This window comes from Trichoderma ghanense (assembly GCF_004382785.1).
Source record: "Trichoderma ghanense strain CCMA-1212 chromosome Unknown scaffold_10, whole genome shotgun sequence".
In the NCBI taxonomy this organism is placed as follows: Eukaryota; Fungi; Ascomycota; class Sordariomycetes; order Hypocreales; family Hypocreaceae; genus Trichoderma; species Trichoderma ghanense.
The window spans coordinates 655,492-679,801 of NW_027395673.1; the positions used below are offsets into that span (position 1 = coordinate 655,492).

Genomic DNA, 24,310 nt, shown 5'->3' on the forward strand with positions numbered 1-24,310 from the left:
GTGAGATGTTCTCAGGACGCCGTTATGCTGCGTTCGAGACGTGGACAGATGCGATGAGTGGACGGATAACGACTTTCTGTAAGATGAAGCCGAAAGATGATTCGTCGACCGATCGTATGTTCTACCGGAAATCCTAAAGGAGTGTGGTAAAACAGTTGGAACGCTCTCGAAATCAGGAAGAACCTAGGGAATGGCCGTTAGCATTCGATGGCCGCAGATATCAGCTGCCCAATGCCATGGATGTGATGTGAAGAGTGGTTTAGAAACAGCGCCCCATGCCCCGTGATGCGTCAAATGCCCTGAGTAGATGCCTGGGTGGAAATAGCGGAACATTCTCGCAAAATCAGTGTTCCCTGCTCTATTGTTTCCTCCATAGGCACTTTTGAAGCAGCGGTAAGGTGATCGGGAGCCGCCCTGCCGAACGTCTCCCGTCGTGCCGACTCCCCTGTCCGGATGTGCCATATGTCCGCCGTGGTTGGTTGAATGCTCGTAGATCCGTAGATGATCGTCCTCTCCGAAGATATATAGCTCAGACACTGCAAGCAGCAGTCCGTCATGAATTTGCACCTCCGAGAAGAAGTCTCCGATTTCTCTGACAAGACGCTTCGCCGGGGAGGTATAACGTCCCGTAAGGAGGTGAATTTGATGGTGACAAACGGGGAACGCGCCAATCGCATGCAAGTCCTCCAGGGCCAGAACACCCCGTTTGTCATGGATACGGTTTGCGACCACTTTTGCAATGCCAACTAGTGCTTCGTGTTTCCACAGCCCGAGATGAAAGGAAGACGGATATGCCAATGGTCATCGTTGGGCAACAGGTTGCGATGCAGCTGTCCGGGGCACGAGCAGCCATATATCTCGATCCAGCACCACCCAGAACCCAGCCATATCTCGCAGCGAATTCAACGTGGGCAAGGCCGGCCTCGGCCTCCGCAACAACCGCATCGCCCACCAACTCGACTATGATTTTCAACAACTCTTCTCGTATCGACGACCAACGTCATGTCGGAATGCATCTCTGGGTTCTCTCTCACATGGCCATGGGTCGGCGAAGTGGGGGTGCAAATCGGATTGAGATCGAGCCTCATCCCCGCCAACGACGGCCGAAGTGCTCTTGCAAAGCAGAGGCACTCCGAAGGCAGTGATGGAAAGATTGTTTGCAAGAGAGTCGACGGACGCCAGCCGGAGAGAATCTGGATCGCGGCAGGGCTGTTGAGACCTCGAGAGGCAACCAGATGGCGACGGCGCAACCCGGAGATACGATGCCGCAAAACTTTTTTTCGCCGCATGTGGCACGAGGGACTGAGGGCGCACACGCTGGTTGATCGATCGATTGGAAAGCCCAGCAGCCGGCTACTGAGGGCGCATTGCTAGAGACCATCTGCTTCGGTCGTGGTCCTTGTCGAGAATGGCGATAGTCGTCGTTGCAGCAGCAGTGCTGCCGTCCAATTCGAATTTTGCGTCGTCCGTTTGCTCGCGCGCAGACCTCCCACTACCCAGATCTGGGGCACGGACAAGAGGGGAAAAAAATTCACACGAACGGAAAATAAAAACCACCCAAAAACCGACTCATCCATGGCAAACAACGGGCAAGGCAGAGAAAAAGACATTCAACTTACTTTTAGGCGCCGGCAAAAACAACCGTTTAACTCTCAGAGCCGATAGTCCGAAACACGCGCAAGGGAAGAACCGTAGCAGCCGTGACGAGAAAAAAGAAGAGATGGAAGAGGAAGAAATGTGTGATGAAAGAGAAGAGTCAGTCTCGGGACGCCGTGCGGCAGAGCGGGCGAGAGTTTTTTTTTTTTTTTTTTTTTTTTTTTTTTTTTTTTTTTTTTTTTTTTTTTTTTTTTTTTTTTTTTTTTTTTTTTTTTTTTTTTTTTCTTTTTTCCTCCCTTGTCCACAAGCTGGTGGTGCTTTGCTGCTACCGGACTGGCCCTCTCTGTTGGACTTGTCTTAGTGGACCACACTTCTCTTGCTCTTGCTCACACAGTTCGAGTCTGCACAGCCTGGACCGGGTCGCGCGGGGATTGGTTAGGCGAGGGCTGGGTCGAATAGACGACCAGGATTTGCGCCAGGGGGGGGGCGTGGGCCTATTGCGTGTGAGACCGTCGAGGTGGGCGTTCTCTCACTCTCTGAGCGATCTGCTGCTCGATCTCGAGGCCCGTTGGTTGGCCAAGTGGCTTTCAAAGGGCGCTGAAACGAACCCACAGCTTGAGAGAATTCCACCCACACGAGCAGGCCTGCGTGAAGCTGTGTGAGGAGCGGAGGGGGAGGGCTGGGCCACACCAGACGAACTGCTGCTGCTGACGGAAGCAAGCTTTGCTGCTGCGGATCGGAATCTTGCTTTTCGATTCGGACAGCAACCAGAACAGAGGCAAAGACGTCGACCAGGAGCAAGTAATGATGGTATACTTGCGTGGGAACCGGAGAAGGGATAAAAAGATGTACTCTGCAGCAATGCTGGAGAAGCAGATCCCGGGAGGAGTCAAGATCTATACAGGGGGGCGCCGCAAAGATGACGGAGAGCGAGACACAACCAATCAATCAATCAGTTAATTCCTGTGTACTTCGCAGACGACGGCAAAACGGAAAGATCGGATTATTTAACGCTGTGGAAGAAAGAAGGAGAAGAGAAGAAAAGAAATCCTGGGAGTCAGCCCGTGTAATATCGTTCTTATCCTTCCTCTGCCGCCCTGCTGCCGTTCTCAGCGGACGTCGACAGCCCCTACACTGTCCCTCCAGCAAAACTCTCTGTGTGCCTTATGCCAGATTGTCTGTCTGTATGCGAACGCCATCGTTGCTTCGAGTGGTTTGCTTCTTGTTTCTGGGCGTGTACGAAGAAAGAAGCGCCACGCTCATGCCAGACTGGCTTGGAGAAATCCAACTGGTCCAACGATCGTGGTTCAAGAAGCACTTCTCAGCAATGGTGGGCTCACAAGGCATCCGCTGCCATTGGAGTCTGTTGGTGGCGCATCTCCGAGCTGAGCAGTGGCTCCGAGGTACCACTCGAGTATTCCTTACCATGCACACGACGGAGCACTGTGATCTCGTGCTACAGATCATGTTAGGTGCTACGCAACAACGAAAGGTAAGGGTACTGTATTCTGCCTTTCGTTGGTACCTTACGAGAAAGTAAACCTTGTCAGTCCTTCCAAAGCGTCAAGCTGCGCAAGGCCATCCCTGTTGAACAGCATTTCTCCCTTTCGTATTCCCGCTGATAGCTTCAAGAAGCTTCAGAGAGCCTTGCATCTATTCAACCTCGGAACTTCTGGGCACGTTTTTCACACAACTGCAGCAGGGCAAAAGGGTACTTGTCGAGTACAGCCATTTCCACCGCCTGGCCGCGGAACATGCGGCATCTGGCACCGTTCATCAATCACGGAGCATCTACCGTCTCCCTCTCAGTGTCAAAGCAAAGAAAGCATCTCCGCCCACGCCGGAAACAGCAACATCAAAGCCTTGCCCTGTGGAAGCAACAGCCGCGATGTCTGGGAGCCACACTGTCCCCATACCGTGCCATTTGCCTGTCTGTTGCTTTCCCAGAAAGCCGTGCCCTGACAGTTCCCCTCCGCAATTGGCGGGCCAAACGCTCAGAAGCTTCAAAGTTTCCAGCGGACTGTCCGACGGCGTGTCACTAGTCGCCCAACGTCGGCTCCATTCAGAGGTTCGTCCTTGTCCCTAGTGCGCCGTTTCCATGTGGCGATTTGGATGGCGCACTCGCTTTCAAAGGACCTTCTCCGCTGGCAGATGCCCGTTTGCGGCTCTGACTGGCTGCATGACAAAGGCACTTGCTGGTGGACCTGCATCTTTGCGTAGCAACCTTTGGAAGCCGAAAGAAGGGGAAGATCCAGGACAAGGAGGAGGAGCTTGTCATTGGTACGGAACCGGCAAAGAGCCTTGGCTGGATCCGATTATGCAGGTCACAGGTGGGGAGGCGGTTGTTGTTTCTTTTTCGAATTGGTACTGTACCTACCCGCGGTGATCTCAAGGCAGCAGAGATGATGAAGCCTTTACGACCACCGTATGGACGGTAGAACCAGACGACTACTTGTACTGTACGAACTACACCAGACAGAAGAGGCTCTCGGAAATCGGTGCTGCTGCTGCCTACCTAGGAAAAGGCACGATGTGAGCTTAATCGATCCCGAGATCTCTGTGCGAGACACGGTTGGGGTTTAACGTGCCCATCTTGCAGATGTCTCAGGCTGCCATCTCTCATTGCTGGGAAGCAGTCTCTCTGTCTCAGCATAATCTTATCAAGGAGTGAAACACCGCAGGACACTTTATCTCTCAGGCGAAACCCCAGCCACGAGGTTTTGGACTGACCTTCGACAGCAGCCAATATTGCAGGCTCTGTGTACAGTAAATTGGTGTGAATCAGCTGTTGCACGTAGATGAGCGTCAACTCGGGTGTAATACTCCGTAAATGACTCTTCTCTACGAGGCAGGGTTGCAAGGGTTACAGGTATGCCAACACCATATTGAAGGCAAATTAGTCGTCGATGTCTCGACTTGACTGCTTTATTCCAATTATGCAGTTGTCGCTGTTCCTGGTCACTGATGGCTGCAGCCATTGGAGGTTTAAGGCGATGCCAAACCCACCACCTCCAGTTTGCGGTACGTACCGATCGTCGTGGAAGCATGAGCTTCAAAGAGAGAAGAAAGAAAAAGAGCAAGGTTTCCTTCGACATCTCCCAGCCATCATAGAACCGATACAAAGTCCGAAGCACCGCATCATCGAAATCGAAGAAACAATCCTATTGTTGTTCCCGATGGCCCCAGCAATGCTATACCACGACGAATCGACGCACAGCCAACAGGCGGCAGCGTATCGCGACACTCGGATCGCATCTCCGCGCACAACGAGACGAAAACGAACTACGGCGGTTCCCGTTATTGCATCGGGCCCTGGCAGAAATGAATGACGCATCCCGGTCGGTATAGAATTGGTAGATTGCGCGGTCCGTGGGATCTCCTCGTCGGAGCTGAGACTCCCGTCGCAAATGGCGACAAATGCGGCCTCTTGCTGATCGCCATGCTCGTGTCTTTGCTGTGTCTCAACGGGGAGCATCTCGTCCTATCGGCCAACCCCTGCATGATCATGCGTGGAAAGTCGACAAGGGAGAACGCAAAAAAAAGCACGACAGAACATGCTGCTCGATACAGGGGGACGAGAAACTAGACACAAGAGCTCTCATCTGCTCTTCTGATCGAGCCTCCTCCAAGTCAACCACTCCCACAGCCTCGTCCCTCTGCCCACGCCGTGATCTAGACCTGAGCTTCAGAAAGCAGCTCCAGGTCTGTCCAATCGGCCATGTGGTATTCAGCCTGTGCATCCCGCCTATGGATCTCGTTTCTAACCCGTCACGATCGTACAGGGCACCACTTCTACCCCTCCTCGCCCCCGGCCGCTTCACCACGCCAAAGGGCAACAGAGGACCACCCCCTCCCTTGTCGTTCTCGAGGCAGGCAAGGGCTGCGGTGGACTTTGGTTGGGGGAGCTTGAATCGAGGAGTGGCGCTCCTGCACAACACCCACTGCCCAAGGCCCCCAATGGGGGACGTTTCCAAGTATCTGGATGGGTTAACCTTGTGAGACAGGTGTTGCGTTGGTGCGCGTTGGACATGGGAGCTCGCCCGTGTCCTGCAGCGGTTTGGAGGTGCGTAGTATCATTGCAGAGTGCTACCTCGTAAAAGGACCAGGTTGCTCCCGCCAGGAGGGCACAGCTTCAGCCAGTCAGCTTGCAACAATGCGGGAGAGCTTCAAACACTTCCTGCTCCCCCCTGTCGACCAGGGCCTATTCGATCCGTCTACTGTAGGCGATACATGATACTGTCCAGGCTTGCTGACGGGATCATTGTGTACGGGCAAGATTGCATAGCCTAATGCAATGGTTATTCATATTCTACGCCTGGAACAATGCTGATGAAAAGGGACATGGAAATCACAGAAACCGGATATATAACATGCGTCGAACCCAAAGCTTACTGCACCTCGTGCCAGTATGTATGGCCCGCAGCACCTGGGGCTGGCTTATTCGCATTGTCAGCAGGATTTGCAGCTTCGTTTTTTGGTCGCATGGATCTTCCTCCCGCATCCCTGCCATCCTCTCGCCCATATCCAGCTGAAAGACCACACCCTCGTCAGCTCCGGACATATTTCAAGTCACCGCTCTTCTGGTTTGCGGCCGCGGTTCTCAACGGGGAGCAATGACATGGTCTTCGGCCATGAGCTCACCATGAGCTTCTCCTCACGAGCATAAACCAGCCCTCGACAAGGACGGAGACAAGGGCAGCCACCAGGCCTAGCGTGAACCCCAGGCGGCAAGGTTCGCAACGGCAGCGCTTTCTTACCTTGTTCCTTTCGAAATTTTCCAACGAACGAGGAACGGTGAGGCGTGTCGTTATCCTACGGGGCTCACGACCTAATGTACTGTTAGTTTGGCAAAAGCTTTTCATACACACCACCTCATCGTGAACGAACCTCGCCCGCTCGTGGGTCGTACGGGAGAAACCAAATGTCATTGGGTCATCACTTGCGTAACTGGCGACTATCGTGGGTCTCGGCATCCAATGACCTCGGCCTCCTGCCCTACGCACGCAGGTTTTTCCATCAGCTTACCGTGTGCCGGTCCGTTTGAACAAAATGCAGATGATAGAGTCTATTGCGGTTTGCTCGCCGAACGAACAAGTACCAATAAGCTCGACTCCCGCTCGAGAACTACAGTACAACACTACATAGATTCCAAAGCTGACCGAGGATGCTCTAGAGACGAAGAAAGCAAAGGCGAAAGGAAAGGCTCGCCTCCGAATCTGGCGGTTGACGACGCCGCCGCACTAAACCGCCGCGCTTCTTTTCCGTTCGACTTTAGCTCCCCGATTCTTCCGTCCTCATGTCGGAACCGGGGGGCTCGACAAGACGCCGACTTGGGCCGCCGAATCGGAGCTCGACGCAACCAGTAATAGTAGGTAGCATCTGAGGGTTTTATTGCTATGCGGTTGAGGAAACATTTCGTTGCGGCCCAAATGACGCAGAATGTCACACGTCTCCTAGAGAAAGAATTGATGCAGACCTTGCCAACTAACCTTTGATTTTTGTGAGATACAAGGACTTTGTTGTATTCCGTGGTTTGTAGTGATTCGGCCTGCTTCGTCTGTTCGAGACTTGGCTACCATTTAGTACCTTAGGCATTGCGTATCCCGTCATGTCAGGGCGGGAAGCTCAGTAGCGGGCGTGGTTAAGGACAAGAGCAGAACAGGGGCAGTCAATCAACCAACTCAGTAAGACGTTACTAGCACACTCTGCTGTGCTCTTCTTTCTTCAGAAAGCATCCAATGATGCCCTTTCAGCTGGTCGTACCTGGGGCTGCTCGCCTTGATGGAGGTACTTCTCCGCACGCCACTAACTCGACAGGATTGGCTCGGGAGATCGGACAGATCTAAGAGCAACCCTGGAACAGCCTGTGGCTTGTGTCAGCGCATCCAGCAGCATGCTAGACGACGACAACTACAGCTTCCAGCTCATCGTATAGAGAAATGTCGAGAAATCCGCAGTAGAAAATCATTCATGGAAGCAAAATCTTCCCTCTTCTCTCTTAGAACTCGAGAATTCGAAACAGCCAGATGCTGCTACCTTTGTTACTGCTGCTCTCACGTGGTCAGATTCACAGCAAGCTGCCTGCTTAGTCATTATTGACAATGGGCAATTACGCAGGCGGTGCTGGCCTGAGATGATGATGCACTGGTGGCAGCCTCACGAGCAGCTTCTCACCTCTCCTCCTCGCATCTCTTCCCTCTGCACCTGCACACTCCTTCTTCCGTCACGCACAACTTTGCACGTTCTCTCTGCATCACTTGAAACTTGTTTGTTACATTCTGTTAGAGCCGCGGTACCACTTCTTTGACTTTATTTCTCTGGTTGAGCGCCTGCACTTCTCCTCTGGCCTGCTGGCCCTGCCCAGCCACGACTCCCGATATCTCCAGCCATCATGACAGCATTGACTCCAGAGCAGCGAGAGCTGCAGCTCGTTGAGAGCGTTGAGTTCAAGATTCTTTCCGTTGCAAACGATGAAGAGAAGCTGTGTGACCTCTTGGGCCGCTATTTGGCTCCGATCATTCTCAAGGCAGAGAGCAGCAACCCTGCCGTCAGAGTCAAGGTTAACACCCTCTCAATATCGTTGTACTTGGGCGACCCATTATCTAACCTTTCATAGGTCATACAACTCTTGGGTCGACTGCGGACATTCATTCAGCCTCCAAGGTACAATTGCATTCCCCTTGCTGTCGGACGTGGCAAGTAGACTCGATGCACTAATACCAGATAGTGTCGTCCTGCCCGTGAAGGCGTTACTTACACAATACAAAACCACCGACTCCGGTATCATCAAGCAACTGGACTTACCGTTCATCCAACACAGCCTCAATCGGCTTGATGAAGACGATAGACGAGATTTGATCCCCATCGCGCTCAAAGGGTGCTCCAAGGATGAAAGCCAAGCAAGGGCAGCACCTTTTTTCAACATCATCCTCCAGCTGCTCTTTGATGTCCGTATACCTTCACGCGGAAGCAAAGAAGATGAGGGCTTCAGAGCTGCCATGGGTCTCGAAGATGCGGCTGACGCGCAGTATCTTGCCAAGAAGCTCTCCGTCTTCTTACGTCTACGCCCTCCTACCCCTGGCCGGACACTGGCCGAATCAAACCCGACCCTTTCTGACGAAGAAGCGAGATTCTTCACTATTGAAGGTCCTGGATCCGACAAGATCTTTCAAAACATATCCCAGTTGAGAGCAAAAATCGTCACGTTCCTCGCCAGCGCGGCCTTCACCGATGAAGAAAAATTCCTTCCTGCGCTATACGCCTCCAGCAGCCCAGATACCAGAGTAGCATCTCTTGCAGAGGAGATTATCAAGAGGACTTCAGTTTCTCTAGAAGAGGAAGGCTTGGTGAAGAGGCTCTTTGAGGCGCACGCTCGGCTTCCTGCTGCCTATCGCACGCGGATTCTTGCGCTGCTTTCCAAGTCGGCCATTGCCACGGGCATGTCAGAGAGCATCATGAATGTGGTGAAGCTCGACTTCCTCCCGGAGTTTTCGCAAGAAGCTTCGACAAATCCACTGAAGCCATCGAGCGCCTTGGAGAAGACGAAGCTTCACAAGGCACTGTTCCAGTTTCTGTCATGGGTCGCTCAAGCTGGCCCTTCGAACAAAGACTTTTCGATCGGGCCGAATCTTATCAAGAGCATGCAGAGCTACATCGAGTCCCAAGGATGGCCAGTTCCAGTGCAGCAGGTGACTCACGACGAGCTCCAGCTTCGCTCAAGAGGCTACGAAACCATCGGCATGCTTGCTCGATCTGCTGATATACCCTACAAAGAGCGGATAGCCCTCGCCGCCTGGCTCTTCCAGTCTCTGTCCGAAGATACGACGAATGATGCCGTGGTCAATATTGACGGAGCGCTGTCGAGTCTGACGGCAAACATTCCCGAGCACATTGCAGACGAGGATCCCGAATTGAGGAACATGCTCCTCAAATACATGTACCTTGCTGAAAAGCCACCTGCTGTTCGGAGCACCCGCCACGCGGTCGTCAAATGGGCCAACGAGTGTCTGCCATTTAACAACATCTATGCTCGATGGATCAACTTCTTGGCTGTCGCCGGGCGTCTCAACGAGCGAAGCGACGTGGTTGAGCAGGGACAAAAGGGCTTGGACCCATGGACATACGCTGCCCATAGCGAGATCGCTCCTGTCATGCCGGATTGGCGGATGATGGTTCTCCATTACTTCACCAAACCCATCAATCCTGCGCCAGCTGGCGATTCTGAACCAGGTCCTGGGGCAACGGCGCTCCCCAACAGTCACATCTTTGACAACTTCAGGACCTGTAGCATTCAGGCTTTTGCTCTGGTCGTTCAGTACTGCAAGCAGATGATGTTCCTCGCAGCGTTGGACGACTTCAAAGTTCAGCCCGACTGGATGCAGGCACTCAGCGCACAAATCAAGACCAACATCAAGACTCGTGAAAAGATTCGAGACTACCTGAGATACGTCGACAGCTCTTTCATCGAGATCTACCTCAGTGCATGTCTTCTTGGCGCTTTTGTCGAGGATGCTCCCATAACAGAAGAGTGTCTTCGCTCGTTCGTCGACGTCGCATCTCTGACACCGAGAGTTGTTGTTGGACACTTTGCCAAAAATAGCGCCACAAAGCTGCTGCCTCTGATCAAGTCCAACAAGAGTGAGATACGGCACTTGGCTGCGAGGGCCCTGGGTATCTTGGGGGCTCATCCGGCCGTGGACGTTGATGAGGTGCGGAATGCTGGTACCACCCTGGGCGCGCTGTTTGAAAAGGCTACAACTGCTGTTGGACCGGATCTCAATGCTGCTGAAGGAGCCCTTGCCGCCTATGGGTATCTCTGTTCTCGATCGGTCTTCTATAACCATGCATCTGTCGCGGAGTGGAAGTATCCGCTGCAAATTCTCGTCGAAGAGAAGATTCCACCATCCTTGTTCGACGCAGCTGTCGACGCTTTCACCCAACTCTGGCTGGCAAACCTTGCCATTCCTCCCAAGGATGGTGCCACTTCTCTTGACAACGTGATCAAAAAGCTGTCTGAGAAAGCCAAGAAAGGCAACGAGAAGGCAATCGTTGCTCTCGGAATGTTGGCTGCAAGCATACCAGATTCCGAACTTCCAGAGCCCCCAGCTTCATGGTCGGAAGGTCCTGTCGGCACTATCCTGAAGGAACTGTTTGCTTTACAAGAGAATAAAAGAGTCGAGGTCCAGTTTACCGTCGGTGATGCCATCACTGTTGCCACTGCTCGGTGGGAGTCGGACTACGCGAAGCTCATCGTGGACGTTGAGTATCGAACCCGCGACTTCCAGAGCAAATGTCGGACCTCCTTACTCGAAAGTGTCCTTGACAAACTCTTCGAAGACTGCAAAGCAACCAAGCCGTCGCTTCTGAAGGCTTCGGGTATATGGCTTTTTTGCATTGTGCAGTACTGTTCAGGCATCCACCAAGTCAACTCTCGCCTCCGACAGGCACAAGCCGCCTTCATGCGTCTTTTGGGTTCGAGAGATGAACTTGTACAGGAGACTGCTTCGCGTGGCCTCAACCTGGTCCATGAACGTGGAGATGAGCAGCTCAGAGCGGCTCTGGTGAAAGACCTCGTGGCTGCATTTACTGGCTCGACCACGCAACTCAAGGTGGATGAGGAGACAGAGCTGTTCGAGCCAGGAGCACTACCAACCGGCGAAGGCAGCTCAGTCTCATCGTACAAAGACATCGTCAGCCTCGCGAATGAAGTCGGCGACCAGCGGCTTGTCTACAAGTTCATGGCCCTGGCGGCCAACGCAGCTACATGGTCGACCAGATCAGCATTTGGACGATTCGGCCTCACTAATATCCTCTCAGATGCCGAAGTCGACCCCAAGATATACCCAAAGCTCTACCGCTATCGATTCGACCCGAATACCAACGTCCAACGATCGATGAACGAGATTTGGAAGGCGTTGGTAAAGGATCCAAAAACGGTGATGGACATTCACTTTGACGCCATCATGGAGGAGCTACTCAAGAGCATACATGGGCGAGAATGGAGAATGCGAGAGGCCAGCTGCGCTGCCATTGCCGAGCTCCTGAGCGGCGTTCCTTTTCAACGATACGAGAAATACTACCGGGAGATCTGGGCCAAGGCAGTCAAGGTCTTTGACGACGTGAAGGGGAGTGTTAGGGAAGCTGCTTTCCGGCTCTGCAGAAGCCTGTCCAATACCCTCGCCAGGCAGCTGGAAGAGGGAACTCATGAAGCGTCGGCTAATGCCATGATGAAGGAGGCGCTTCCCTTTCTCTTGTCCGACAAAGCCGCAGAGAGCTCGGTCCAAGAGGTGCAGGTTTTTGCAATCATCACAATCATCAAGGTTGCACGCCACGGTGGAAAACATCTGAAGCCGTTTATTCCAGAAATGGTGCCGAAGCTTCTCGGTCTTCTGAGCACCATCGAGCCTGACCGTATCAACTACTACTACCAACAGGTTGGGGAAGATAGTCGCGAGCAGATTGACAAGCTGCGATCCAGAATGGTCAATGCCTCCCCCATCTCGGAAGCCATAGATAACATTTTGCGCTTTGTCGACGAGGATGTCATGACAGAGTTGGCTCCGAGACTCGAGGAAACGATCAAGAGCGCGATTGGCCTGCCAACCAAGATTGGCTGCAGCAGAGTTCTGACGGCTCTCTTTACTCGTCATACGAACGAGATCAAGTCTGTTTCTACCCAGTTCTTGGAACTACTTGGCAAGCAGGTGCTTGACAAGAACGACGAAGTCAGCCAAGCATACGCTCGCGCCGCTGCCTACATCATGAGAGTCGTCTCAGACAGCGCCAAACAACGATTTTCGGAGCGCATGCTGAAGCTTTACCTACAATCCGAAGACGAGAGCCGTCGCCAGAAGGTCTCAGATGTCATTGTCTCTCTCGCCAAAGTGTCTCCTGATCACTTCACCACCCAGGAGACGATCCTGTTGCCATTTGCATACCTTGGCTGTCACGATGTAGATGAATACACGAGCAAGGTCTTCCGGGAGGTCTGGGATCAACATGCTGGCAGCAATCGAACCGTCGTCCGCTACGTGCCGGAGATTGTCGATCTTGTGGAGCGCTGCTTGGCTACTACCCAGTGGGCCCTACGACACACCGGCGCGTTTGCCGTTGCCGCCATGGTCTCAGATGTCGCCAGTGCCAGTGAGGCCACAGGGGCTATTGCAGAGGCTAATTTGAAAGCTATATGGCCCGTCTTCGAGAAGGCTCTCGCTCTCAAGACGTTCCCAGGGAAGGAAAAGCTGTTGGAGGCATTTCCCGAATTCATCGAAAAGGGCCAATCCTTGTGGAGATACAACTCCGAGATTGCAGCTCAGATGAAGAAGATTGTCATCCGCGAAACGAAGCGAAACAATGACGAATATCGTGTTCATGCTTTCCGCTGTTTGTGGAGGTTCGCGAAGGCTGTGGACAGCTTTGACATTTTCCAGGACATTGTGGACATTGTGACGCCATACTTGGAAGACCACAAAGATGACAACAAGATGGATGTCGACTCGAAAGAAGTCACTGTGGCCAAGACTGCAATGAATGGTCTGGAAGCAGTGGCACGCGGATACAGCCGCTCGTCGGATAGACGTGCTTATGCGGTTGCGAGCCAAGTCATCAAAGCTCTTGAACCGTTTCTCTCGAGCCCAAAGTTCGGCTACATCAAGCGAGAGGTCTGGTATGAGGCTGTCATTGACCTCATGAAAGACCTTGCAACCTCTGAGCCTCCGGCTGAATCGACATCGCTGGATAACGACGGTGTCCTGCAGGCGTATCTCGGCAGCCTCGACGTTGACAAGGCCGAAGTTGGCGTGGAGTCTCAAAGACTCAAAAGAGCGGATGCGGTTTCCGCAACTCTCAAAGCGTACACCAGTGGTGTCTTTGGTAAGTCTACTGTGCCGTTGGACGAATTCGAGGCTGCTGTGGCCAAAGCCAAGGAGGAAGAGCGAGTTCCAGATGTTCAAAAGGCCTGGCAGCGAGTGTTGGCGGAGCTACAGGAAGCGCGTGGTTGAAATATGGAATGAAAGGATGGTATGGAAATACTTGCTCCTGGCTATAAAATGTTGCTACAAGATCTCTTTGGAATTTCTCTTCAATGTATTGAGGACTAGGTACATACTGAGTGGCTGTCAACGATGTGATGGCATATAATAGCTCAAAGATTCAAAGGTATTAACGACCCATGAATGATGAGGCTCGTCCACTTTTGTGATCTGAAAGAGTGTTCTTGATGACATGATGTTTCCTTACATATGACGTTCGAGAGTGGTTGGACCTGCATGTAGTTTTCTCAGCCCGCGGGCTTGATTCTTCTTCTTACAACTTTTTCCCACACCTTGGAACTTGACCGAAACATCCAATTCCGGCTATGGCAAGAATGCCGAACGCAGGTACGTGCACCTCGTCCAGTGACAATTTCCCTGTTCCTATCAATCTGTATCCCGCTTCTAACGATTACGCAGTCCTACAACGAATCGACCCGAGACCTTGAACGGTGATTACATTCGTGATGCATGGGTTCGTATTCGACGACCGAACGTCCTCCGTTCCATGGACGGCATTGCGAGAACAAATATAGATATACATGATGCGTTTACGGCCGAGATCTAGCTGGAATCTGAAGAGGAACATCATTTCCACTTGTGATATCACATGCAATGGGGCGTGGGAAAAGAGTTTTTGTGTATTTCTTGGACATCTTTCTCGACTGTAGCGAGGTCGATGAAGATCGAGGCTATAGTTTGGTGTGGGATTTGTCAAGACAAAGAATTGTCATAGGGAGCCTTGCAAGAAGAGACAGAGTTGGGTGATCAAGACTTTCTACGAAGCCAGTTGCCGTTTCTCGTGAACGTTTTGTTCCCCTCCAGAGATTATGAAAATCGATTTCCGTTTTCTATGAGTTGGGGAACACCCCCCATGGACCGTAGTGCTGGAGAGTTGTCTCGGGGGAGTCTGGGCTTGTGAGAGACGATTACTCTGTTCTGGGATGATGAAGCACATTGCTAGGGTGTAGATTGGCAGGAGTTATATGGGAACTAGGCAGAAAGATGATGTCGACTTGGCTACATTTCTGAAGTAAGGAGTTAGCAGCTGGAGCCCAATGAATACCATGTCCCTCTATTTTGCTTTTGTCTAGATAGAGGGAGGAGATTATCCTCGCATGTTGAGATTGTCAGCATCGCACAGGTTAGCCTCCTTCTTCGTGAATTTCGGTCCCGGGAGTAATGAAAAGAGAGGGGTTGACTCCTTGCAGCAATGGTAATCAGCAGCTTAACCCTGTGTTTTCTCGGCCCCTTCGTCTTCTTCTCTTCCTCGACTCGGTTTTCCCTCCCTCTGAATGCTTTAGAAGAAACTGTATATATGTGTAGTACTACCAATATTCGCACCCCAAGATCATACGAGGTTGGGGGACATTCCTCATCATGCAACTGCTCCCTGTGAAGTGGATAGTGCCGTCAGCCCCAGTAGCCTAATGCAGCACAGAAATGGCAGTTCAATTGTCACTATCTAGCATTCCGTGTCGATAATAATTCTTCATGTATGGGATCATACTTGCACCCTTGACTGAGATAACCAATTTCTAGACAGCCATCTTCTATTGCCGGGTAAGTCACCTCCAAGCAGCATCGCGGGAGCAACCCGGCTGATTGGTTGTTCCGGGAATCAAGTCGCCGTCACCGTTGCAGGAGCAGGTACGCCGCCCAAGGTATCTTCAGGTACCCGCGCGCGCGAGAAACCGCAGGAAGGTACCTGCGCAAAGTCGATTGGCGGGGTGATGCTGTTGCGTCATGCCCGCGGTGCCTGAGCATTGACTGAGCGACCTCGATTCAATACTGTACATGCATGACTTGATCCTGCCGGCATCTCTGTGCTCTTTCTACAGACTTCTTGATCATTCACTCAACCATCATCATTTCAGAGACGTTTTGATAGTTTCGGCTCAGTTCTTTTACTGCATCTCCTTCACTGGCTGAGCTAAGGCGGCGAGTGTGGGGCATCATCTGCTAAGGCGTGTCTGACCGGCATTTTGCAGCTCTCGGATCCCGTACATCTGCACCTAATCGCACCAGTTTCCAACAATCACCACACAAAGCGACTCTATAAAGCGGCACCATCACGGCGCGATACGACTCGACAAATCGGGGGCTCTTCTCGCAGGGAGTTACAGGATACTGCCTTCCGCCAGCTGCCTCTGCAGTCCGAAACACACGTCCAAGAAAGCTGGGGGCGCTGTGGCGTCAAGTGCTGATCAGCCATGGAGGAGAGCATTCACCACTTCGTTGCCATCACTGGGGCGAGCGTCGATGTGGCTCGTGGCTACCTCGAGCTCACAGGCGGCGACAACCAGCGGGCCATCGAGCTGTACTTTGAGAGCCCGGACCTGGTCGGCGATGGCCTGTCCCGCCCTGCTGCTACCGCCTCGTCGTCAAGGTCTCGCTCTGCGTCGCGGAGAGTCAACATTGGCAGACAAGACGCAAGCGGAGTGATTCACATTAGCGACGATGACGACGGCGATGCCGACATGGATTACGACGACAACGATTTTGAAGACCACGATGATGAGGAACGGGCTGCCGTTGCCCAAGCCGCTGCGTTGGCTCAGGAGGAAGAAGACGCCGCCATGGCGAAGCGACTCCAAGAGGAGATGTACCAGGAGTCGGGACCCTCTGGCGGTGATGTGAGGGCGCCTATTGCACGGACAACAGAGACACTCGTCGCGCCAGACCCGGCCTGGGGAGAAGATGACGGCTCTGCTATTCTGGAGCAACTTAGAAGGAGACGCCCGATGCCTCGTAAGTGCACGCCCCTAACGAAGAGGACTTGAGAAAGAAAAGCTGACCACTTGAAGCACCCAGTAGAGGCCCCTTTGGCCATCGGATATGGGGAGACGACACGAACCGAGCCGAGTCCTCGTCTGCAAACGGAACATCTGCCCATGCTAGACGCCTGGAGGATCTGTTCCGACCGCCTTACGAGCTCATATCGCGGCTCTCATGGGACGAAGCTCGCGCGCTGGGCAAGGAAGACAAGAAGTGGATAATGGTCAACTTGCAGGACATGAGCGACTTCAACTGCCAGATGCTTAACCGGGACATTTGGAAAGATCGAGCTGTTTCGGAGTTGGTTAAGGAAAACTTCATCTTTATGCAGCTGGATAAAGACTACCCCGAAGCAGAGGAGTACCTGACATTCTACTTCCCTAACCAGGGCCATGAGAACCCAGACAACTACCCCCATGTCTCCATCGTCGACCCTCGAACAGGCGAGCAGGTCAAAGTTTGGAGTGGCAGGCCCTTCCCCAGTGCTACCGAGTTCCACGCCGAGGTGGCCGAGTTTCTGGACAGGTACAGCCTTGCTGCAAATAGCAAGAACCCAGTTGCCAGGGCTGCGGCGCGGAAGCCTCAAGTTATCGATGTGGACCGCATGACGGAGGAAGAAATGCTGGAGATGGCGCTCAAGAACAGTCTGGCTGGAGCTGAGGCTAGTGGCTCAGGGGCGGGATCGACACCCAGTGTCCATGATCCGGATGCGCTGACCAAGGAGCCTCAGCAATCGGGAGGTCAGGAGGCACAGAGCCCGTTTGCCCATATTTCGAGCACAAACCCTCACACCGAGCCTGCCAATGATCCTGCGGCGACAACGCGCATCCAGTTCCGGCATCCAGATGGACGCATCATTCGAAGGTTCTCTCTGCGGGATCCTGTCCGCAGGATATACGAATGGCTCAAGGCGGAGCCGTTGGAGGGCAAGGCAGATGTTCAGTTTGAGCTCAAGACGATGCCCCAAGGCCAGGACTTGATTGAGTTGCTGGACTCTACTATTGAGGAGGCCGGCTTGAAACAAGGAACGGTCATGATTGAGTTTGTCACAGACGAGTGATGGGCTCTAGGCTCCCCTCCCCTCTTTTTTTACGATTAACGACATCCAACGCGACAAAGTCTCTTGTCCAACGCCTATTGGGCGTAGCCAAGGGGACGATAGGGGCGTCTATATGATAGACATCGTCGGATCTGAGTACCCGACGTGGGCGAACCGGTCCTTTGACGATTGGCTTTGGTTTATTGCTGCTGGTATTGGAGGGATGCACTGCTTGTGAAGGACGAGGCACTCTGTGCCCAGTACGGGCTGCTGTGCGCTCGGTTCCGGCACTCGAGCAGCTTCTACGGCGGCTACGGTTGATTTCTTCCATCTCGTTTCGAGATTTTCTTCTTCTTTTGCGCCTTGGAGGCGGCAGTTGGGCGTGACTTGTGATAGTATCGGCAGGTAGACAATACAAGTTGCTTTGACACGCTACATGAAGCAGCCAGCTCAGCGGCAAATGAATGATTAACCTTTATTGAAGGTATTCTTGCTTGCACGCAGAAGCGCGAGGCTGAATAAGGCTGAGTGGGCTTGGTGTATATTGCACGTCGTCGTGCAGTTGGTGTTTATTTGACCCCTGATTCTCCGTTGGGCGTTGCCCCGCAAAAGCCCACGAAATGGCGACGAGACAGCGTCAACAACAGATAATCTGGTGAATCTTTCAAAGGCTAAAGTTCGCGTTCGTTTGCGAAGAAATAGGTATGTAATAACTGAAAAATGACTGAATGGCAAGCTAGAGAGCAATCTATTAGCTTCTAGAGATCAACTGATCATCACGGAACAAGCATGTGACGTCGTTGCTGCTGATTCATCATCGCGAGTGGCTTACCATGGCGCCCTCTTAACCTTCGTTGCCGGTGAGACGAGGCTCCAACCAAATAAACGACGCCTGCACGAGCAACCGTTACAGGCGCTACAGGGCACCGGCGGCGACAGTAGTGGGGTTCACCGCCCGCTACAGCAGCTCAGCAGCCGGTCCTGCGCCAATCCCAGGTACTGCCGCTCGCTGGGACCCGATGCGATGCATCCCATGTGGTGCGGATTTGCCGACCTCGAATTGTTTTGGCACATGCCTTGTGTGTTCTTTTTTCCCTTCGTTATCCCTTCAACCACCGCCGTCCTTTTGTCTCTTGTCCCTTGACAGAAACAAAACAAGCGAAAACGAGCACTGGCATTCTGTGCTGCGAGACGACGGTGCATCGCTTTATGATTTGCGAACGACGACGACGACGACGAAGAACGAGACGAAAGCGTGCACCTCGGACGGGAAGCACGTAGCCGGTCTCTTCTCCCCATCCCCGTATCGCTGTTCGCATTCCCGCTCCCTCGGTGAGGTGACGGAGGGCTCCGTAAAGAGAAGGGAGAAAGGAGAAGCGCGGACGCCGCCAAAGTGAGCGAACAATGGATCGGCATGCGGAAGAGCCCAATGGCCCTTTGGATCCGGAGCTTCTGTACACGAAGGAGTACTGCATTGGTCAGTAGTGCTGGTGTCTGGTCGGGCTGGTGTCGCGGATTCTGGTCGGTTTCTAATGCTGTTGGCGATGGCAGGCGGTGGTAGCTTTGGCAAGGTGTTCAAGGGGTATGTCGTGATCTCTGGGCGGATGCGCTCTTCTCCTTTTCTGACAGAGACTCCGATTTGCTGACATGTAGTCTCCTGCGGCTGCTAGGGTCGACAAGCGAACCGGCCGCTCCGTCGCCATCAAGATCATCGACGTCGAGAATGCCGAGGACGAGGTCGAGGACATTATCCAGGAAATCGCCATCCTGTCGGAGCTGCAGTCTCCCTACGTGACGAAATACTACGGATCCTATGCAAAGGGCGCCGAGCTATGGATCGTCATGGAGTTTTGCGCCGGAGGGAGCTGCGCCGATCTCATGAAGCCGGGCATCATGGGCGAGGACTACATTGCAATCATCATAAGGGAGTTGCTGATGGGTCTGGACTATCTGCATACTGACAAGAAGCTGCATCGGGACATCAAAGGTGAGGAGTCGAGCTGTTTGGATCGGCGATGCGACCGAGGTGTGGATGCTGATGCTCTTTGCTAGCTGCCAATGTCCTGTTGGGAGCGAATGGCCAGGTCAAGCTGGCCGACTTTGGCGTGTCGGGTCAACTCTCGGCCACCATGACGAAGAAGAACACATTCGTCGGGACTCCGTTCTGGATGGCACCCGAGGTCATTAAACAATCTGGATATGATCACAAGGCTGATATTTGGTCCCTCGGTATCACCGCCCTCGAGCTGGCCAACGGGGAGCCCCCTTACGCCGACATCCACCCGATGAAGGTTCTCTTCCTCATCCCGAAAAACCCGCCCCCGAGGCTGGAGGGCAACTTTACCAAGGCCTTCAAGGACTTTGTCGAGCTGTGCCTGCAGCGGGATCCCAAGGAGCGACCTACCGCGCGAGACCTTCTGCGACACCCTTTTATCCGAAAGGCAAAGAAGACGACATATCTCACCGAGCTGATAGAGCGCCATACCAGATGGGCGGCAACACATAAGACGGACGAGGAGGAAACGTGGGAGACCCACGACAGCGTGCCGCCGCAAAGAGCGCGGGTCAACGAAGACATGTGGGATTTTGGCACCGTCAGGCTCGTCAATGACCGCGGCAACCTGGTCAACCGACCACCGATGCTCAACCCTCTCGGCGCAAGTGCTACGAACACGAGGGCGGCGCGGACCTCGGACGATTACGGAGAGAGGAGGCGGGAGCCTTCCAGCCCGACGAAGCTGAGGGAGCATGCCCTGCAGCCGAGCGATACACTCAAAGCCTCGAACCCGTCCAGCGCGGGGACGTCGCGACAATCGAGCCCGCAGCGCAAGAATGTGCCAGCACCAACTCCAACACAACAACAGCGAACACCAACACAGCAACAGCGCGGCTTCACACCGAGGGGAGCTCCCCCACCCCCGAGCCCCGTGGTGATCAAGACGACAAGCTGGGAAATACACGAGACAACGCCTAGAGCTTCCAAGATCGTGACGGTACCGGCCTTGTCCCAGGCGCCGGAGCCTCCCTCGCCCGACTACGACCGGGAGCTGCAAGCTCACCTGCAGCGCGACATGGGAATACTGAACCTGAATATAGATCTCCCAGATCCTGTCCCTACGCCCTCGCCGCCTCCGCCCGCAGCCCCTGCGCACAGGAACATTTCGATACCTCCTGGTTTCGAGAAACCACTGCCGCCAGCTCATGGTGTGTCGCAGCGTTCAACGAGCTCCAAGGGAGCGCGATATGACCTGGCCGAAATCCCACCTTTCAGGGCCCCATCCCCGAAGCCAGCGCCGCAACCACAGACGACCGTGCAGCGAACGGTGGCCCCTGTTGTGCAGCTCCCCCCAGTGGCTCGAGTGCCGGCCACGCCCACATCAGCAGCGCCGCCCGTGACCGTCACTGCTCCTCCACCTGCTCCCCCGTCTGCTCCCCCTTCTGCGCCCGCGCCTGCGCCAACAGCATCGTCATCTTCCTTGCGGTCACTGGGTCATTCGCCGGGAGCGCTGGAAACCTTTCCTTCGCCCCCGGCTGCAAACCCCAACGGAGAGCTCGACGCTCTCAACGACGTCATCTTTCCTGCGCTGGAAGAGGCGCTCAAGCGACGGCAGATTCGGCTGCAGCATGTGTACAAACCTGTGCCTAGCGGTTCCACCATGTCTTCGAAGCAGCAGCGAGCCGAGGCCGCGCACGAGAAAGTCCGCAAACTTGTCTATAAGCTGGCGCATGTTTGCAAGGAGATTGACTACCATGACAAGGCAGAGCCCGTTGGCATGGGAAGGGAAGTGGGCAACTTCTTGGAGGGCCTACTGGAGGAGATTTTGGTTCGCGTCGAGCCGTTGGACGAGGACGAGGCTTAATGGGCGTGACGGGGATGGATATTATGACGATGAATTGATGACCTGCGCTTTTGTATTTTTGGGATTTGGGAAATGCGGTAAGTTTGTTACAACCAAAGGGAAACAATGAAAGGGACAAAAAAAAAAAGATGATGAGCCATGACGATGCCAAGTGTAAGACAACAGACGAGTCCAGCGATTGGGGTATGTTGGATACGAGGGGACGTTGCGTTGTAAGAGCGATGCGGTTATTGTGGAGGAATAGGAGGACCAAGCTGGAACGACGCGTTAGACGCGCTTGATGTACTATCTGCTTTGTTGTATAAGGGTTATGGAGTAGCATTAGAATTTGATAGCTTTTGATAGGAATGAATCAATGACACGACTTTGATGAATTAATGTCTACTGGAAACCCGACTCTTGTAACTGAAGCTGTAGCTGTTCGGCGATATGGCAATTTGTTGTATTGACGATGTCATTACCTCGGTTCCTGGCAGCAAAAAGCACGATAAGAGATCGATAAGCGATCCATTAGTCCCAAAGAAGTCAAGCGCCCAGGCCCGGAGCTGCGCTCGGAAAGACGTCGCATTCCGCACTTTTTTCCGAAATCTGCACCTAAAAAACGGGGCAAAAGGGAGTTTCTCCAAGAGGAAGAAAAAAAAAACTGAAGCGTCAAAATAGGTGCGTTTTTGCAGGGCGGCGGCGCCGGCGCAGGCCGAAAAAAATAGGTGCTTCGGCTTAACTGGATTGGCGCAGAGACGACACTGGAGCTTTTGGAGGAAGTGCGGTAATAAACTTGGTTGCTTTTTTTTTGACACTTGATTTTCGGAACTCCCCTTCTTCCTTTTCCTTTCTTCCTCTTTGTTCTTACTGAACAAACTTGGTGGTCTCTCTCTCTCTCTCCTCTCTTTCCCCTGTATAATCTTCTTTCTCTGTGTTTGGGCCCTGTGGGTTTCTTCTTTGGTGTGCCTGATAGCCTACGATTACCCTTACCTACCGAAATCCCGAAACGTCTCCCCTTCAAGATGCTGTCACGAGGCTCTCTTAGGACCGCTCAGGTATGTTGCCACTTGGATTTGCTTGGCTCTTGGATGATGGAATTGGGGTTGGGATTGGTCTTGGGGTTTTTGCTTGGGGTTAGGGGAGTGAGGTTGGTGGAATGGTTGCGTCGTTGGAGAGACGGCGAAGAGGTGGAGGGGCTCGTGCTGGACCGAGGTTGTCGCCGCGAGATTTATTCCTCTCCATTCTTGAGGGCGATTGGAGACGAGCTTTGGAAGAGGATGGGAGGAGGAAAAAGACGAAGACGGATGCCGAAGAGGGACGACGCGAATAGGGATGACGAGGAGTGACTGACATGCCGCAACCACAGGTCCTCCGTGCTGCTGCCCAGCCCCAGCAGCTCACCCGATCCTTCGCCACCGTCCAGTCCGACATCTTCAAGCCGGCCAAGTTCGGCGGCAAGTACACCGTCACGCTGATCCCCGGAGACGGCATCGGAGGCGAGGTGGCCGAGTCGGTCAAGACCATCTTCAAGGCCGACAACGTGCCGGTCGAGTGGGAGCAGATTGAGGTTTCCGGCGTGGAGGAGAGCGCGCTGCGGACCGAGGAGGCCTTCCGCGAGAGCGTGGCCTCGCTCAAGCGCAACAAGCTGGGCCTCAAGGGCATCCTGCACACGCCCGTCAGCCGGTCCGGCCACCAGAGCTTCAACGTGGCCATGCGCCAGGAGCTCGACATCTACGCCAGCATCTCGCTCATCAAGAACATCCCCGGCTACGAGACGCGCCACAAGGACGTCGACCTGTGCATCATCCGCGAGAACACCGAGGGCGAGTACTCGGGCCTCGAGCACCAGAGCGTCCCCGGCGTCGTCGAGTCGCTCAAGATCATCACCCGCGCCAAGTCGGAGCGCATCGCAAAGTTCGCCTTCGCCTTTGCCCTCGCCAACGGCCGCAAGAAGGTCACCTGCATCCACAAGGCCAACATCATGAAGCTCGCCGACGGCCTCTTCCGCAGCACCTTCCACCAGACCGCCAAGGAGTACCCGACCCTCGAGGTCAACGACATGATTGTCGACAACGCCTCCATGCAGGCCGTCTCCCGCCCCCAGCAGTTCGACGTCATGGTCATGCCCAACCTGTACGGTGGCATCCTGTCCAACATTGGCGCTGCTCTGGTCGGTGGCCCCGGCATCGTCCCCGGCTGCAACATGGGCCGCGAGATTGCCGTCTTCGAGCCCGGCTGCCGTCACGTCGGCCTGGACATTAAGGGCAAGGACCAGGCCAACCCCACGGCCATGATTCTCAGCGGCAGCATGCTCCTGCGACACCTGGGCCTTGACGACCATGCTAACCGCATCTCCAAGGCTGTCTACGGCGTTATTGCCGAGGGGTAAGTTGATTCTCTTAGGGTTGTGTGAAGTAATGGCTTTGACTGACAGTTTCTATAGCAAGGTTCGCACTCGCGACATGGGCGGTAACTCCACCACCCACGAGTTCACCAAGGCCATCCTCGACAAGATGGAGACCATCTAAGCACCCAATCACACACACAAGCAGTCCTTTGCCCAACACAAGGCAAATCCTGACTTTGAATCCTACTTTAACCCGAACACGACCACATCCCCTTCCTCTTTACATCCCGACGGGGCGTGTTTGGGAAAATGATACCTCACACCTTAGAAGCCGAGGCCGATGCCCAGCGACGCCGCTGGACTATGCAAAAATGCAAAAAAAAAAGTTCAAGGAGCAGAGAAAAAAATTGGTACGCAGGGGAACTGAACTTTATCGAGAGCTGAGGAGGGGGGGTTGGAAAGGGGGAAGTGTGTAACCTATGTTTAACATGAGCGTATGGAGTCTGAATACATAGAATTTTACTGTACATGAACGACTCTCTTTCTTTGCTTGTGATTGACGTGATGATGGTTTTGAATTGAATCTCTGTTACTGCGTTCTTGCTGGATGAGTCCTCTCCGTCTCCAAGTGCAGTTATATATAAAAAGGAGCTCTAATCTTTCCACTCCCCCGTCTCCC

The 24,310-nt window shown here is 53.6% G+C and overlaps 5 protein-coding genes across 5 annotated transcripts; all 5 read left to right on the forward strand.

Moving 5' to 3' along the window:
• Positions 1 to 3,223: 3,223 nt before the first annotated feature.
• On the forward strand, positions 3,224 to 4,267 carry CCMA1212_007807 (uncharacterized protein; the record flags this gene model as incomplete). Its single annotated transcript, XM_073704968.1, has 4 exons — positions 3,224 to 3,647; positions 3,817 to 3,876; positions 3,990 to 4,128; positions 4,150 to 4,267. Coding segments are annotated over 4 exons (741 nt in total), but the record flags the coding sequence as incomplete, so codon positions are not given.
• A 3,720-nt stretch (positions 4,268 to 7,987) lies between these two features.
• On the forward strand, positions 7,988 to 13,595 carry CCMA1212_007808 (Proteasome-associated protein ECM29-like; the record flags this gene model as incomplete). The annotated part of the gene is made up of 3 exons (XM_073704969.1): positions 7,988 to 8,155; positions 8,213 to 8,259; positions 8,324 to 13,595. The coding sequence occupies 3 exons, from the start codon at positions 7,988 to 7,990 to the stop codon at positions 13,593 to 13,595; spliced, it is 5,487 nt and encodes a 1,828-aa protein (XP_073556600.1).
• A 2,243-nt stretch (positions 13,596 to 15,838) lies between these two features.
• Positions 15,839 to 17,463, forward strand: CCMA1212_007809 (UBX domain-containing protein 5; the record flags this gene model as incomplete). The annotated part of the gene is made up of 2 exons (XM_073704970.1): positions 15,839 to 16,376; positions 16,433 to 17,463. The coding sequence occupies 2 exons, from the start codon at positions 15,839 to 15,841 to the stop codon at positions 17,461 to 17,463; spliced, it is 1,569 nt and encodes a 522-aa protein (XP_073556599.1).
• A 1,383-nt stretch (positions 17,464 to 18,846) lies between these two features.
• Positions 18,847 to 21,302, forward strand: CCMA1212_007810 (Serine/threonine-protein kinase svkA; the record flags this gene model as incomplete). Its single annotated transcript, XM_073704971.1, has 4 exons — positions 18,847 to 18,919; positions 18,994 to 19,024; positions 19,113 to 19,429; positions 19,495 to 21,302. The coding sequence occupies 4 exons, from the start codon at positions 18,847 to 18,849 to the stop codon at positions 21,300 to 21,302; spliced, it is 2,229 nt and encodes a 742-aa protein (XP_073556420.1).
• A 955-nt stretch (positions 21,303 to 22,257) lies between these two features.
• On the forward strand, positions 22,258 to 23,812 carry CCMA1212_007811 (Isocitrate dehydrogenase; the record flags this gene model as incomplete). The annotated part of the gene is made up of 3 exons (XM_073704972.1): positions 22,258 to 22,339; positions 22,651 to 23,669; positions 23,728 to 23,812. The coding sequence occupies exons 1-3, from the start codon at positions 22,307 to 22,309 to the stop codon at positions 23,810 to 23,812; spliced, it is 1,137 nt and encodes a 378-aa protein (XP_073556773.1). The 5' UTR covers positions 22,258 to 22,306.
• Between the last annotated feature and the right edge of the window lie 498 nt (positions 23,813 to 24,310).